This window comes from Nerophis lumbriciformis, linkage group LG22, assembly GCF_033978685.3.
Source record: "Nerophis lumbriciformis linkage group LG22, RoL_Nlum_v2.1, whole genome shotgun sequence".
Taxonomy (NCBI): domain Eukaryota; kingdom Metazoa; phylum Chordata; class Actinopteri; order Syngnathiformes; family Syngnathidae; genus Nerophis; species Nerophis lumbriciformis.
The window spans coordinates 15,763,508-15,779,958 of NC_084569.2; the positions used below are offsets into that span (position 1 = coordinate 15,763,508).

The 16,451-nt window shown below is 40.3% G+C and overlaps 1 protein-coding gene across 1 annotated transcript in view; it reads left to right on the top strand.

Moving 5' to 3' along the window:
- Window positions 1-1,888: 1,888 nt before the first annotated feature.
- The window catches only part of LOC133615075 (arf-GAP with dual PH domain-containing protein 1-like), a 22,368-nt gene continuing 7,805 nt past the window's right edge, over window positions 1,889-16,451 (top strand). Inside the window, exons 1-4 of the mRNA XM_061973420.2 lie at window positions 1,889-2,095; window positions 4,295-4,425; window positions 4,574-4,665; window positions 8,691-8,773. Of these exons, the coding sequence (XP_061829404.1) occupies window positions 1,921-2,095; window positions 4,295-4,425; window positions 4,574-4,665; window positions 8,691-8,773 (481 nt within the window). The 5' untranslated portion in view covers window positions 1,889-1,920. The remainder of the gene's footprint in view (window positions 2,096-4,294; window positions 4,426-4,573; window positions 4,666-8,690; window positions 8,774-16,451) is intronic.

Genomic DNA, 16,451 nt, shown 5'->3' on the forward strand with positions numbered 1-16,451 from the left:
ATGGTGAAAAAGCAGACGCGACGACAGGTTGTAGAGGATGCTAAAGGCCGTGCCATCAGGGCACGCCCTCAAAATTGTCGTCCGGGAGAGGCACTGAAATCCGAAAGTCTCCCGGAAAAATCGGGAGGGTCGGCAAGTATGCAGCTGAGCCGCATCAGAGTGATCAAAGAGCCGCATGCGGCTCCGGAGCCGCGGGTTGCAGACCCCTGCCCTAGGGTAACAACGTTAATTTCTGTTTGATGAAACATGTTTACGTGCATGAGTGTATGTATGTATATGTACTTGTATATAAAAACTCCTCCTTGAGCTACCACCTTATCGTGGTGGAGGAGTTTGCGTGTCTCAATGATCCTAGGAGCTATGTTGTCAGGGGCTTTATGCCCTAGGGCAGGGGTCGGCAACCCAAAATGTTGAAAGAGCCATATTGGACCAAAAATACAAAAACAAATCTGTCTGGAGCCGCAAAAAATTAAAAGCCATATTACATACAGATAGTGTGTCATGAGATATAAATTGAATTAAGAGGACTTAAAGGAAACTAAATGAGCTCAAATATAGCTACAAATGAGGCATAATGATGCAATATGTACATATAGCTAGCCTAAATAGCATGTTAGCATCGATTAGCTTGCAGTCATGCAGTGACCAAATATGTCTGATTAGCACTCCACACAAGTCAATAACATCAACAAAACTCACCTCTGTGGAAAGTTTGGTGGACAAAATGAGACAGAAAAAGAAGTGGCATAAAACACGTCCTATAAAGTCGGAGAAAGTTATACATGTAAACAAACTACGGTGAGTTCAAGGACCGCCAAAATTAGTAGGACAAAACGGCGCTCGCCAAATACTCGAATCAGTGAAGCATGTTTAATATAAACAGTGTGCTTTGTAACAATTAGGGAGGCTTGTGTCATGTTTGTCCTCCTACAGAAACCATATTAAAACAAAAAATAGATTTTTTTCCCCTCATCTTTTTCCATTTTTCATACATTTTTTAAAAAGCTCCAGAGAGCCACTAGGGCGGCGCTAAAGAGCTAGAGCCGCGGGTTGCCGACCCCTGCCCTAGGGTCTCCCAAGGCAAACAGGTCCTCGGTGAGGGTCCAGACAAAGAGTGGCTCAAGAAGAACCCTATGATGAATACAACCATTGTTTGCTGTATTGCTGTATAATCGAGAGTTCTGGCAATAAACGATACCAAAAGTATCACCAAATGAATGGGCATCTGCTAACTAATTAGAAATAACACCTTTTACAATGTTGTTTCTACACTATTTGGTTCCAAAATTATACATGTTTGAAAATTAGACCAGATGGGCTTGAATTTTGGGGAATTGGGGACGGCGTGGCGGAGTTAGGAGAGTGACCATGCCAGCAACCTGAGGGTTCCTGGTTCAATCCCCACCTTCTACTAACCTCGTCACGTCCGTTGTGTCCTTGAGCAAGACACCTCACCCTTGCTCCTGATGGGTCGTGGTTAGGGCCTTGCATGGCAGCTCCAGCCATCAGTGTGTGAATGTGTGTGTGAATGGGTGAATGTGGAAATAGTGTCAAAGCGCTTTGAGTACCTTGAAGGTAGAAAAGCACTAAAAAAAGTTAACCCATTTACCATTTGAATTTGGTATTGGAAATTGGTATCAAATTTTACTTCCCTCCACATCCGAAACTAAACATTAAGTTGTTTACTAGCTATGCTAGAAGTTTCATGCTTTAATCAAAAATGCACAATATGTTTGGTTATCTGCTGTGCTAAAGTTGATGCAGTATGGAAAAAGTCATTCAAACTGTCCAGTGTAGAGACAATGTATGACTCTGTCCACTAGGGGTCGCCCTCTCCCCAAAGCCGCTGCAAACGCTTTTCTCCTCCCGCCATCTATTTATCCCTCCATCCACCAACTTCTGACAAGACAGTTGTTGTGCATGTCCTTCCCTCCATGCAGTGTCCTCGCCCACACATTTTTCGGTGCACGGGAGTTTGAGACTCTTTTCCCCAGCGTCTTGACGATGTTTACCGAAGCAGAAAACAACAGAAAAAGAGTAAAAGCGCTGGTGGACAAACCCGGAAATGGAAAGTGCGCCGACTGCGGGGCTCCAGGTAGACTATTAGGTTGATATTTGTGACATTATTAAATATTTTATTATATTTGTCATACACCCTTCTTTATATTCCTTGGGTGTCATTGTTGCTACTCACGAATAAATATTGTTTAGGTTTTTAAATTGTTATTTACTACGTGTGTACATAAACAGGCCACTTTATTAGGTACACCTGAACAATGTAATTGCATTGCACACATTCTAAAAATCTGTTTTTAGAAATATAATAATGCTCACTTTTGATTTACTCTGATACTCTTTTTGTAATACGTTTTCAAGTTTTATGTTGCTGGAAAACATAACTAAACTGTAACCCCCCACTCAAACATGATTATATGTACATAAACAGGCCATTTTATTAGGTACACCTGAACAATGTAATTGCATTGCAAACATTCTAAAAGTCTGTTTTTACAGATATAAAAATGTTCACTTTTGATTTACTCTCATACTCTTTTTGTAATGAATTTTGAAGTTTAATGTTGCTGGAAAACATAACTAAACTGTTAAAAAAAAATCACTCAAACATGCTTCTATGTACATAAACAGACCACTTTATTAGGTACACCTGAACAATGTAATTGCATTGCATACATTCTACAAGTATGTTTTTACAAATATAATAATGCTCACTTTTGATTTACTCTCATACTCTTTTTGTTATGAGTTATCAAGTTTAATGTTGCTGCACAACATAACTAAACTGTTAAAAAAAAATCACTCAAACATGATTATATGTACATAAACAGGCCACTTTATTAGGTACACCTGAACAATGTAATTGCATTGCATACATTCTAAAAGTCTGTTTTTACAAATATAATAATGCTCACTTTTGATTTACTCTCATACTCTTTTTGTAAAAAGTTTTTAAGTTTAATGTTGCTGTAAAACATAACTAAACTGTAAAAAAAAATCACTCAAACATGATTATATGTACATAAACAGACCGCTTTATTAGGTACACCTGAACAATGTAATTGCATTGCATACTATCTCACTTCTCTGATACTCTAAGTAATACGTTTTCAAGTTTAATTTTGCTGAAAACATACCTAAATTGAACAAAAAAATCACTCAAACATGATACACAGGCCACTTTATTAGGTACACCTGAACAATGTAATTGCATTGCATACATTCTAAAAGTCTGTTTTTACAAATATAATAATGCTCACTTTTGATTTACTCTCATACTCTTTTTGTTATGAGTTATCAAGTTTAATGTCGCTGCACAACATAACTAAACTGTTAAAAAAAAATCACTCAAACATGATTATATGTACATAAACAGGCCACTTTATTAGGTACACCTGAACAATGTAATTGCATTGCACACATTCTAAAAGTCTGTTTCTACAAATATAATAATGCTAGGGTTCGATTTACTCTCATACTCTTTTTGTAATGAATTTTCAAGTTTAATGTTGCTGCACAACATAACTAAACTGTTAAACAAAAAATCCCTCAAACATGATTATATGTACATAAACAGGCCACTTTATTAGGTACACCTGAACAATGTAATTGCATTGCACACATTCTAAAAGTCTGTTTTTACAAATATAATAATGCTCACTTTTGATTTACTTTGATACTCTCTTTGTAATACGTTTTCAAGTTTAATTTTGCTGAAAACATAACTAAATTTAACAAAAAAATCACTCAAACATGGTTATATGTACATAAACAGTCCACTTTATTAGGTACACTTGAACAATGTAATTGCATTGCATCCATTCTAAAAGACTGTTTTCACAAATATAATAATGCTCACTTTTGATTTACTCTGATACTCTTTTTGTAATGATTTTTCAAGTTTAATGTTGCTGGAAAACATAACTAAACTGTAAAAAAAACCAAAACACTCAAACATGATTATATGTACATAAACAGGCCACTTTATTAGGTACACCAGAACAATGTAATTGCATTGTACACATTCTAAAAGTCTGTTTTTACAAATATAATAATGCTCACCTTTGATTTATTCTGATACTCTTTTTGTAATAAGTTTTCAAGTTTAATGTTGCTGAAAACATATCTAAACTGAAAAAAAAAATCACTCAAACATGATTATATTCCTCTCATTCATGCAATACTTCAGAAACTGAGTCATGCTTACAAACGAACTGTCCTTTTTCAAAAGTCACAACATGTGTGTGTGTGTGTGTGTGTGTGTGTGTGTGTGTTGCAGATCCAGAGTGGGCGTCATATACTTTGGGTGTGTTTGTGTGCCACAGCTGCTCAGGCCTTCATAGAAACATTGCACAGATGAGTAAAGTGAAATCTCTCCTGCTGGATCCATGGACGAGCTCTCAACTGGAGGTTCGCTCGTTACATTGTGTGCAAAAACACCATTCTGCGTGCATGCGTGTGTGTGTGTGTCATATTGTGTGTGTTTATGCACAAGCAAGAATATACCAAGATAGTGTATCGCTTGCAAGCATCATGCAGCTCTTCCTTCCCTTTTCAGTTCATGGACTCTGTGGGAAACGACGCCGCCAAGACCAAATATGAGCACACAGTGCCCGCTTTCTACTACCAGCCCACTTACAAAGATTGTGCGTAAGTGACCCATCGCTTATACAGTAATTAGTATAATAAAATCATAAACATGAGGCTTAGCAATGCAACTTGCTACAATCTGCATTGCTGATGAATGCCTTTTATTGTGGATCACAACACAAAAACATCCCCTATGGCTGATTCTGTATTTAGTTTTAGTTCCCCGGTTGACAAGCGGCTAGCAGCCAAGTATGTGTCTCCATACACTTCCATTAAGGCAAATAAACGGCATTTCTTAGTATCTTTAGTAACATTATCACTGGAGGGTGAGGATAAACATATTACACACAGAGAGCGAGCCAGGAGCAAGCATGAAACAACACCAAGAGATAGGCGCTTAGTAAACTTTAAGAAGTGTAAATGGAACCACATTATAGCAGTTCCATTCATCCATCCATCCATTTCTACCGCTTGTCCCTCTCGAGGTCGCGGGGGGTGTGGGAACCTATCCCAGCTGCAGTTATTAACATGAAAGTGTTACGCGTGTACAGGAGAAGAGGACGGCACAGACAGCAGGGATGTCGTTTAGCTCTATATTTATTATTAAACGCTGTATATAAACAGGGGAATGGAGTGTGACTAATCCAGAATATGTGTGGTGTGCGACTATGTGTGGACATTAATTGTAGTGTGTGGCCACTAGTGTTGAGCGAGAGGCGGAAGTCCAAGAGAGGCAAGGCTCCATGAATTGTTACCATGAATTGATTTACGTGGACCCCGACTTAAACAAGTTGAAAAACTTATTGTTACCATTTAGTGGTCAATTGTACGGAATATGTATTGTACTGTGCAACCTACTAATAAAAGTCTCAATCAATCAATCAATCGGAGGTCCGTGAGCAGGCAGTACAGGCGTCAAAGTTTGTGTCCAGGCGGGAGGTCGAGATCCAAAAGGGGCAGCCAGAGAACCAGAGGGGAACACAGGGAGACGAGACACACATCTCGTAACGCGGGAACGGAGTAATGCTGCTGCAAGACGACAAGGGGGACACGAGACCAATCAACATGGAGGGGGAGAAACACAGAGAGAGAGTATGCATATAGATAGATAGATAGTACTTTATTGATTCCTTCAGGAGAGTTCCCTCAGGAAAATTCAAATTCAAAATGGGCAGCCAGAGAACCAGAGGGGAACACAGGGAGAAGAGACACACATCTCGTAACGCGGGATCGAAGGAATGCTGCTGCAAGACGACAAGGGGGACACGAGATCAATCAACACGGAGGGGGAGAAACACAGAGAAAGAGTATGCATATAGATAGATAGATAGTACTTTATTGATTCCTTCAGGAGAGTTCCCTCAGGAAAATTAAAATTCCAGCAGCGGTGTACAGAGTTGAGATCGAATTTAAAAAGTAAAAAGTAAATAATGGGGGTATAAATGGAAACAAAATAGAAAAATATTACAATAAGAATAAAAATAAAAAGCAACAATGAGAATACAAATATAACAGTAAAATAGGAATATAACAAGAGAAACTAGGCAGTAGTGACCATGTTATGAGAAAGTATTGCACTGTTATTGTTTTGCATATAGCTTGGAGAATTTTGGCTTATTGCACAGGAACAGGTCGCTATGTTCTGGCCCAAGATAGCAGGTTGCACTGGCTTAAGAAGGCAGGAGAGCTCATCAGCGACAGGTGTGTAGATTGCTGATTGGCGATTGAATGCAGCCGCTTGCTGCAGCTGGACTGGCGCGCTCTTGGAGGTGCGATGATGAATGCGCACTGGGGTGCGCCCGGGCCGTGACAGAAAGTAGATTAATAAGATTCTAAAGGGAGGATAATATAATAACAACTGTTGGTGTGTCAGCATTACCACAGTCGGTACAAATCACAAAAGAGGAGGGCGGATCGATGTATGAACTGGTGGTGTCGATACCAAGGGAAGATACTGGAGTGATTAGGTCGATATTTTTATTTTCCAAAACCTTTTTTGTGTTGTTTTTGGTAATGTTTTCAAACTTAGAAAATCATATACTGGACACTAAAGGACTTTGAGAGCTAGATCTATCTTATTTAAATGAGTATATAGTCAGTTTTACTTTTGTTTATTGTGTACCATTTAGTTTGTTTTGGTCAAGAAATTGTATATAATACAAGATAATTAGGCACTATGGTAGTTTAAAAATGGTGTGGAATGATGATGTTGTTAAACTGTCAATAGTACTCACCATAAATAAATAGACACATTTACTGTGGAAACATGTGAACGATATTGGTATCGGCCGATCTCATTCATGAATGATTAGTATTGGTATTGGAAGCATAAATCCCTCAGCGTAACATCCCTAATTTTAATTATGGGCCTGCTGTAATGCAAGCAGCACATATTATTTCTCACACTTCAAACTTTATTCTTCATCTTATTATAGTTCCAACACATTTCTCCAACATGCTAACATTAACGTGCTAGCTTTTTGAACTAATTTTGTTACCGTTTACCCGACAGTCATATAACTTGGTATGTGACACTTGTTAACTGTTAGCGTGATAACTTTAGCATGCTAACATTAAAGTGCTAACTTTTTTTTTGCTAACTTTACACTTTGTACTCTAATTCCCCAGCCATACTCCTTAGAGTCATATAACTTGGTACGTGACAAGCTAACTGTTAAAATGCTAACATTAGCTTGCTAAAATGCTAACATTAGCGTGTCAAGTTTTTGAGCTAGTTTTGCAATTGTTTACACCAGAGTCATATAACTTTGGAATGTGACATTTGTTACCTGTTAGCATGCAAACAATATCATGCTAGCAAGCTAAATTCGACTTGCTAACTTTTTAATCTCATTTTACACTTTTTTTTCTATACCCCCCGCCATACACCTTAGAGCAGTGGTTCTTAACCTGGGTTCGATCGAACCCTAGGGGTTCGGTGAGTCGGCCTCAGGGGTTTCGGTGGAGCCTCTGCCGCAGAGGTCAAGACACACCCAACTCATCGTGAAAATAAAAACTTCTCCCTATCGGCATATTATGGATACTCCCAAACAATGTTCCCTCTAATTTCCATCTGATTTGCAGGTGTGTAGTTTGTTGTGAGTTCAGGCAATGTGTTGGTTTTGTTCTTTGAACAAGGTGATGCTCATGCACGGTTCATTTTGTGCACCAGTAAAAAAACATATAACTTTGTCTTGAATTTGAAAAAAACCATTTTTATTCTTCACTAAAGAAGGGTTCGGTGAATGCACATATGAAACTGGTGGGGTTCGGTACCTCCAACAAGGTTAAGAACCACTGCCTTAGAGTCATATTACTATTATATGAAACATGCTGACTATTATCATGCAATCGTTAGCACCCATGCTACGTGTTAGCATTTTTATGTAAACATGCTACTGTTTTAGGCTAACTCTGTGGCTCATTTTGTACAGTTACACCTACAACTCACACATTCAGACACTCGGTACCATCTTATAAGTACGGCGGCTTCCGGCGACCCCCGGCCAGAGGTCCAGGGCACAGATAGCAGGCCCATCAACATTTCCGTGGGAATTTTCTAGTTGTTCAATATGGTGCTGTTATGGAGCTATACGATTGATAAGGCAGGAGTCGAAGATAAAGTGCATCAATTCTTTACTTTTCACTTTGACAGTTGGAACAGGAACATATCAACAACCCAACCATTGGCGTCCATGTCTACTCTAACCCGGAACCGAAAAAAAACCCTTTTGGTTAATAGCTTTCAAATTTATATACCTATTGTGATCACCACACAGCCCCCCCTAGAATTCACCAAGATTAACAGAGCTTCACCAAAATTAACAGAGCAAAACAGACCCCCAGATAAATCTATAAATGTAACAGTCTATGCGCAATTGGATTGATCTGTTGGCCGAAACGCAGAGCTTCACTGCAGGGGCATCTTTTGTCCTGGAACAATCTCAGTGGCAGGGCCAGAGGCTGAGCCTGGAGGGCGGCCTCGCCGAGGGGGTTTGGCCAGCTCCACTGGCAGTCCCGACATCCAAGTCAAAAAAACGTACTACGATAAAGCGTTATAGAAGCTAATTGGCTCTGTCCTGCAGGCTCCTGCGGGAGCAATGGATTCGCGCCAAATACGAGAGGAAGGAGTTCATGCCAGGGGGGAAGCAGGAGCCATACTCTGCAGGTAAGAACTGGCTATCACATCTTGTTCTACGTTGTGCACTCCAACGAGCTAATGCAACAACATTTCGTTCTTATCTGTACTGTAAAGTTCAAATTTGAATGACAATAAAAGGAAGTCTAAGTCTAAGTTCTACTTAAACAGCTTTTAAATAACCCTTCATGTCATCAAACTGTGTATTTTGACTTATCTGAGATTCTTGGGGATATTTACAGTACATTTCTCACTTTAAGTACTTCCTTTGTGCTTTTGTAAATCATCATCTTATAATTATGACGAATATGAACGTTTCTTTACTCAGTGTCATACTCAGAAATAAAGTGTGTACAATTCCATACCGTAATTTTGGTTGACTTCCAAGCTAATTTCAAAACAAATGTTCTCATAGGAGATCATGTAAAATGAATTAATTTGTTCCACTGCCGCCATCATAAATCTTTGCAGTCATACAAGGGCATGACTGCATGACTGTATTCTAACCTAATCCTTGATTATGGCAGACTATACGTAATATGGAAAATTGTAAATTTGTTTTTTGATTGCAACAAGAAAAGGCCATTGTGTTTAATGCCTTAACCTTCTAAAATTGTTCTGTGAAGGCCTACTGAAATGCGATTTTCTTATTTAAACGGGGATAGCAGGTCCATTCTATGTGTCACACTTGATCATTTCGCGATATTGCCATATTTTTGCTGAAAGGATTTAGTAGAGAACATCGACGATAAAGTTTGCAACTTTTGGTCGCTGATAAAAAAGTCTTGCCTGTACCGGAAGTAGCAGACGAGTAGCGTGACGTCACAGGTTGTGGAGCTCCTCACATCCGCACATTGTTTACAATCATGGCCACCAGCAGCGAGAGCGATTCGGACAGAGAAAGCGACGATTTCCCCATTAATTTGAGCGAGGATGAAATATTCGTGGATGAGGAAAGTGAGAGTGAAGGACTAGAGGGCAGTGGGAGCGATTCAGATAGGGAAGATGCTGTGAGAGGCGGGTGGGACCTGATATTCAGCTGGGAATGACTAAAACAGTAAATAAACACAAGACATATATATACTCTATTATCCAAAACACAACCAGGCTTATATTTAATATGCCACAAATGAATCCCGCATAACAAACACCTCCCTCCTCCCGTCCATATAACACGCCAATACAACTCAACACCTGCACAACACACTCAATCCCACAGCCCAAAGAACCGTTCACCTCCCCAAAGTTCATACAGCACATATATTTCCCCAAAGTCCCCAAAGTTACGTACGTGACATGCACATAGCGGCACGCACGTACGGGCAAGCGATCAAATGTTTGGAAGCCGCAGCTGCATGCGTACTCATGGTACCGCGTCTGCGTATCCAACTCAAAGTCCTCCTGGTAAGAGTCTCTGTTGTCCCAGTTCTCCACAGGCCAATGGTAAAGCTTGACTGTCATCTTTCGGGAATGTAAACAATGAAACACCGGCTGTGTTATCCGGCACAACAGTCAGGGGGTGCATTCTACGGCGGGGGTGCGTTATCCGGCACAACACCTGCCGCAATACACCGCTTACAGCGGTGTATTGCAGCTTTCTTCTTTGCTGTCTCCATTGTTCATTGAACAAATTGCAAAAGATTCACCAACACAGATGTCCAGAATACTGTGGAATTTTGCGATGAAAACAGACGACTTAATAGCTGGCCACCATGCTGTCCCGAAATGTCCTCTACAATCCGTGACGTCAGGTGCTGACGTCATCATACCGAGACGTTTTCAGCAGGATATTTCGCGCAAAATTTAAAATTGCACTTTAGTAAGCTAACCCGGCCGTATTGGCATGTGTTGCAATGTTAAGATTTCATCATTGATGTATAAACTATCAGACTGTGTGGTCGGTACGAGTGGGTTTCAGTAGGCCTTTAAGTGCAATAAGAAACATGTTTAATGTATGTCAAAATAAGTCCAATATTGATGTTTTTTGGAGTTCCCTTTATTTTGAATAGTTTTGAAAAGTATCGATATACATTTTGATACCAGTACCACATTATTGGGTTCGGGACAACAAGCATCTACATCAACAATATGATTTGTCTGAGTGGCTGGACAGGACAAAAACCAAAAAAAAAGGAAACAAAAAGACTGCCAATGAGGGTTCCTGCTTCACACAAATCTGATTACAGACCAACATATTTTTTTTTACCCACACACAACTCTTCGTACGCACACACAGATTGCATTACATGCACACACAAATGGGATTACGCACACAAAACTCTCTCACAGCAAAAACATAGCAACAAGTCACGCGTAAAAAGACAGCCAATCTAAGTTTCCTGCTCCACACAAATCCGGATACAGACAGACAACTTAAAACATGCACACACAGTTCTGATTACACACACACACACACACACACACACACACACACACACACACATGCAAACACAACTCTGATTACACACACAGTACAAAGACAAGTGAATTGGAATACAGATGCACATGTTGAGACACACACTTATTTTGCTACAATAAAACTTCCATAAGAAGCTCACAGTTCCTCATACTTTCTGTAACATCTAGGGAGAAATGATATGATCCAGCTTGAAAAAAAGCTATTGTGAAACCTTGATTTACAAACGTGATTGGTTTTAGGACAGGGTTCGTAAATCGAAAAGTTCGTATTGTGAAGCAAATGTCTCCATAATGAACAATGTAAATATGAATAATGGGTTTCAGCCTCAACCAAAGTCCATATTTAAGTGAAGGCCTGTACATTTTGAACACAACATAACATGCTTTACAGTACTGTATATAAAATAAACATAACAAGGGGGTGATAGATCAGATTTCTCTTTATCAACAAGCCGGAACAACAACAGCAGCAAGCTGTTGTCCTCTGTATACACTGCTCTGCTAACATGCGCACACACACACAGAAGTCCCTTTGGTGTCCTCACAAACGATCAGAAACCACACTCATCCTTAACTTTAACAACCATATTGTGACAACAATAATCATTTAAAAAAGCAAAATCCACTTACATTAACATTTGCAAAAGTAGGAGCTGACAAGTAAGGAACAGATTGAAAGATTGCTTGAAAGAAGTGCTGCTAAATGAGAGGAAGTTCTTCTCCTCCGCTGTGAAATAAGTCTGCTTTGGCATGTTTTTGTTACGTGCGGTGGAGAAGAAGACGGCACTGAGGCAGGGACGTCCTTTAGCCTGAGGCGTATTTATTAATATAAATAAATGACGTGTGTAATAAATCCAAACGTGTATGGTTTGACTATGTGGTGCGTCTAGCTGGTGAGTTTTACCGTACAATGTTGAAGGTGCGTGTTGTGAGAGGTGCGGAAGTCCAGAAGGGGCAAGGCAGGCTCGGAGGTCCGTGGGCAAGCAATAGGTTAAGGGCAGGAGCGAGGCGTCAGAGTCCGTGTCCGGGCGAGAGGTCGAGATCCAGGGAGGCAGCAAGAAGACCAGAGGGAATCCGGGGAGACGAGACACACAGCTTGAATCCAGGGAACGAAGACGAAATGCAGGGTGACAACTAGAAATGTCCGATAATATCGGCCTGCCGATATTATTGGCCGATAAATGCTTTAAAATGTAATATCGGAAATTATCTGTATCGGTTTCATCCTCCCGATTTTCCCGGGAGACTCCCGAATTTCAGTGCCCCTCCCAAAAATCTCCCGGGGCAACCATTCTCCCGATTTCCACCCAGACAACATTATTGGGGACGTGCCTTAAAGGCACCGCCTATAGCGTCTTGAGCAACCTGTCGTCACGTCCGCTTTTTCTCCATACAAACAGCGTGCCGGCCCAGTCACATAATATATGCGGCTTTTACACACACATAAGTGAATGCAAAGCATACTTGATCAACAGGTCTGAGGTTGGCCGTATACACAACTTTAACACTGTTACAAATATGCGCCACACTGTGAACCCACACCAAACAAGAATGACAAACACATTTCGGGAGAACATCCGCACCGTAACACAACATAAACACAACAGAAAAAATATCCATAACCCCTTGCAGCACTAACTCTTCCGGGACGCTACGATATACACCCCCCGACCCTTCAACCCCGCCCACCTCGACCCAGCCCCCCCACCTCAAAAACATTGTTTAATGCATCCAGCGGGGCATCACAACAAAATTAGGCATAATAATGTGTTAATTTCACGACTGTATATATCGGTATCGGTTGATATCGGAATCAGTAATTAAGAGTTGGACAATATAGGAATATCGGCAAAAAAGCCATTATCGGACATCTCTAGTGACAACACAGGACAGGACACAATGAGCACAGAGGAGGGGAAACACAGAGAGCAAGGAAGTACATAGGCAAGGAGAGCTAGAGATGTGTAGGGCTTACTGTACGGAGACAAGTAGCTATACGTTCTGGCACTGGAACGCAGGACACGCTGGCTTAAGAAGGCAGGGGAGCTCTCATCAGCGTCAGGTGTGTTGATTGTAGATTGTAGACGGCCGCAGGAGAGGCGTGCTCAGAGATGCGCTCAGCGGAGCGCACTGAGGAATCCGCAGCGGCACGCACTTGTGCCGTGACAGTTTTTCCGGTCTTATCATAAAACTTGCTTTGGTACGAAGCCTGCTTTATCCATTCTTCCATACCTGTGAGCGCCATTTGTTGTTTTTTTCCATACTTGTAAGTGCCATTTATATACTCCTCTCAAATAGTCTTTTTTTGTTGTTGTTGTTTAATTCCACAGTGATTGCCTCTGTTTTTTCACACTGGTCTGTTGTCTTTTTAGGACTCAAATTGAGTTTACAAAATGGACATAACTTGTCAAAAGGTGAAAAAACCCAGAAAAGGCACACACGCTGGAGCGGGAATTGTGACTAACAGTGTACTCCGCAGCAAGTGGCGTAGAGTGCTACGCCTCCCAAACAATACTGTGCCCTGCTTTTTGCCTGCAGGCGGTACACAACATGAATGAATGAATGAAGCGTTGGTACACAGAGACATGGTTGGCACACGGAGGCATATTTACCTCAATCTAAAAGTTTGTAAATTGAAAAGCTCGCAAATAGAGGAATTCATAAATTGAGGTTCTACTGTATAAGCGCTGTAAAGGAGCCCATAATCGTTTTTTTTTAAATAATTTAAACCTTATATTAAACTAGATAATTAGAGGAGTTGACCGTCAGAGCCGATGCCACATATGGTTAAAGACAATGTCTTGTGGGCAAGGGGCAAAGTTTAAAATCCAGTGTAACACATGTGGTGTTTTTTAATGTTATATTTTTTTATTTATTTAACGGTGAGTTGTGATGGAAATGAAAATCTCTTCTTTTTGATAATTTTCCCAGGAAATTTCCCATATCGTAATATGCAAATATGGACAGGTATGGGTTAAGTCGGTGGTCAGCAACCCGCGGCTCTCGAGTCGCATGCGGCTCTTTAGTGCCGCCCGAGTGGCTCCCAGTAGCATTTTTTAAAAAGGATTGAAAATGGAAAAAGATGGATGAAAAATACAAACAAACGCAACAGTTTGTTTACATCTAAAATCTTCCACTCCTTTGTCTCATTTTGTCCACCAAACTTTTTATGCTGTGCGTGAATGCACAAAGGTGAACTTTGTTGATGTTGTTGACTTGTTGTAGTGCTAATCGGGCATATTTGGTCACTGCATTACTGCAAGCTAATCAATGCTAACATGATATTTAGGCTAGCTGTATGCACATATTGCATCATTATTGTTATGGTTTACAGAGTGGAGATGACGGCAAAGACACCAGGGGGCAGTATGCTCAATGATTTATTTTATATACTGTATATATATATAGTTAATAAATATATATAATAATAACAAACAATACTACTAAACAATAGAATGGAGTGTGTGACCAAAATACAAGAGTGCGTGGTGTAAGGCTATGTGTGCAATTGATTGTCGTGTATTACCGTGATGTTGAGGAGAGCGAGAGGAGGGAAAAAGCAGTAGGACAGTCCGTGAACAGGCAAGGGGGTCGAGGGTAGGAGCAAGGCAGTGTAGTCCGTGTCCGAGTAGGGGTCGAGGATCGAGGAAGGCAGTCCAAATCACAAACTCGGAACGACAAGAGATCACAACGGGGAGAATCGGCCAGGCACTGCGGGAGAACAAACAAGGACGTCAGACACGGAGGGAAAACACAAAGAGAAACAGAAAGAGAGAGCATAAGGCTTCGGCTTACAGTACACCATTCAGAAACTAAGTTCCCGGCTGGATCCTTGGGTCCACTGGTCCTTTATACAGCTCCCTCTCATCAGGTCCAGGTGCGCTGATTGCTGATCGCCCACAGCCTTGCCGGCATGTGGGCGTGACGCGGCGCGTCCCGAGGCGCGGCAAGCAGAGCGCAAAGATGAGGGCGCATTCTGCGCCATGGCCGTGACAATTATGCCTCATTTGTAGGTATATTTGAGCTAATTCAATATCCTTTACTTTTATCCTCTTTGTATATAATTTAGCATGTCTCATGAACACATTAGCTGCATTTCAGATGGTTGTTTGTGTGCCACGTCGTTCCAGACCACAGCAAACATTACTTAGCTATCCAAATATTGTAATAAATCTATTAAAATAAGACTGCCTGCCGTTTCCTTTAACTTGGACACACACATCTATATTTTTGGCCGTTAAAAGACAGTAATTTCTAGAAGTTATCTCACCTTCTGAGTAGCCTCTGATTTACTAATGGTTTCTGTAATGTTGTAAAAATGTGTAGAGTGAATATTAAATGTCAACATTTTTGTCAACAAAGATTTGCTTCAGTCCGCGACACGTAGTCATTTTGATAGTAGGCTATTATAGCTAATATAGACACTTACATTATGTGTTGTCTTCATTATAACACTTATATACGGCTTTTCATTTTTTGCGGCTCCAGACAGATTAGTTTTTTGTATTTTTGGTCCAATATGGCTCTTTCAACGTTTTGGGTTGCTGACCCCTCGGTTAAGGTAAAGGAGCATGTCCGCTTACAATAAATTGTGTAATTAATTTAATTTTTTTGCCAGTATTTTTTTGTTATTAATCACATGACTTAACTCATTATTTTTGACAGCCCAAGAAAAAATAAACACCCAAAACCTAAAACTTTTCAAAACAAATTTTTATTTGTATTGTTGATTGATTGATTTTGATTGTATTGAGCATATTCCTATGTCATAGTAAATGTCACTGTTTGTCCTATGGTTATCATCCCATTTTGCTATTTTCCTAAAAATGTGCAATCCAAGTTTATTTGACCTTTGAGGATTTTTTTTGGGGGGTTGGATTTCAAAATGTTTTATGGCAATGGATTAAGATCATGTGCAATTGTTACAGAGACTAAAGCATTTTTTTAATCAGGGAGTCCCATGACTGGTCAATTCCTTCTTTGTGTGTTGTTGTCTTGTGTGGCCCTCTGTCTATTGTGTCTTCTGTGTGTTGTGTTGTGTTGTGCAGAGCTCCACTCACCACCGAGGAAGAAGGACCTCTTTTGTGCACGCATTGTTTCCTAAAACATTACCCACAGATTATGTCTTAGATACAGTCGTGGTCAAAAGTTTACACACACTTGTAAAGGACATAATGTCACGGCTCTCTTGAGTTTCCAATAACTTCTACAACTCTTATTTTTTTGTGATAGAGTGATTGGAGCACATACTTGTTGGTCACAAAAAAACATTCATGAAGTTTGGTTCTTT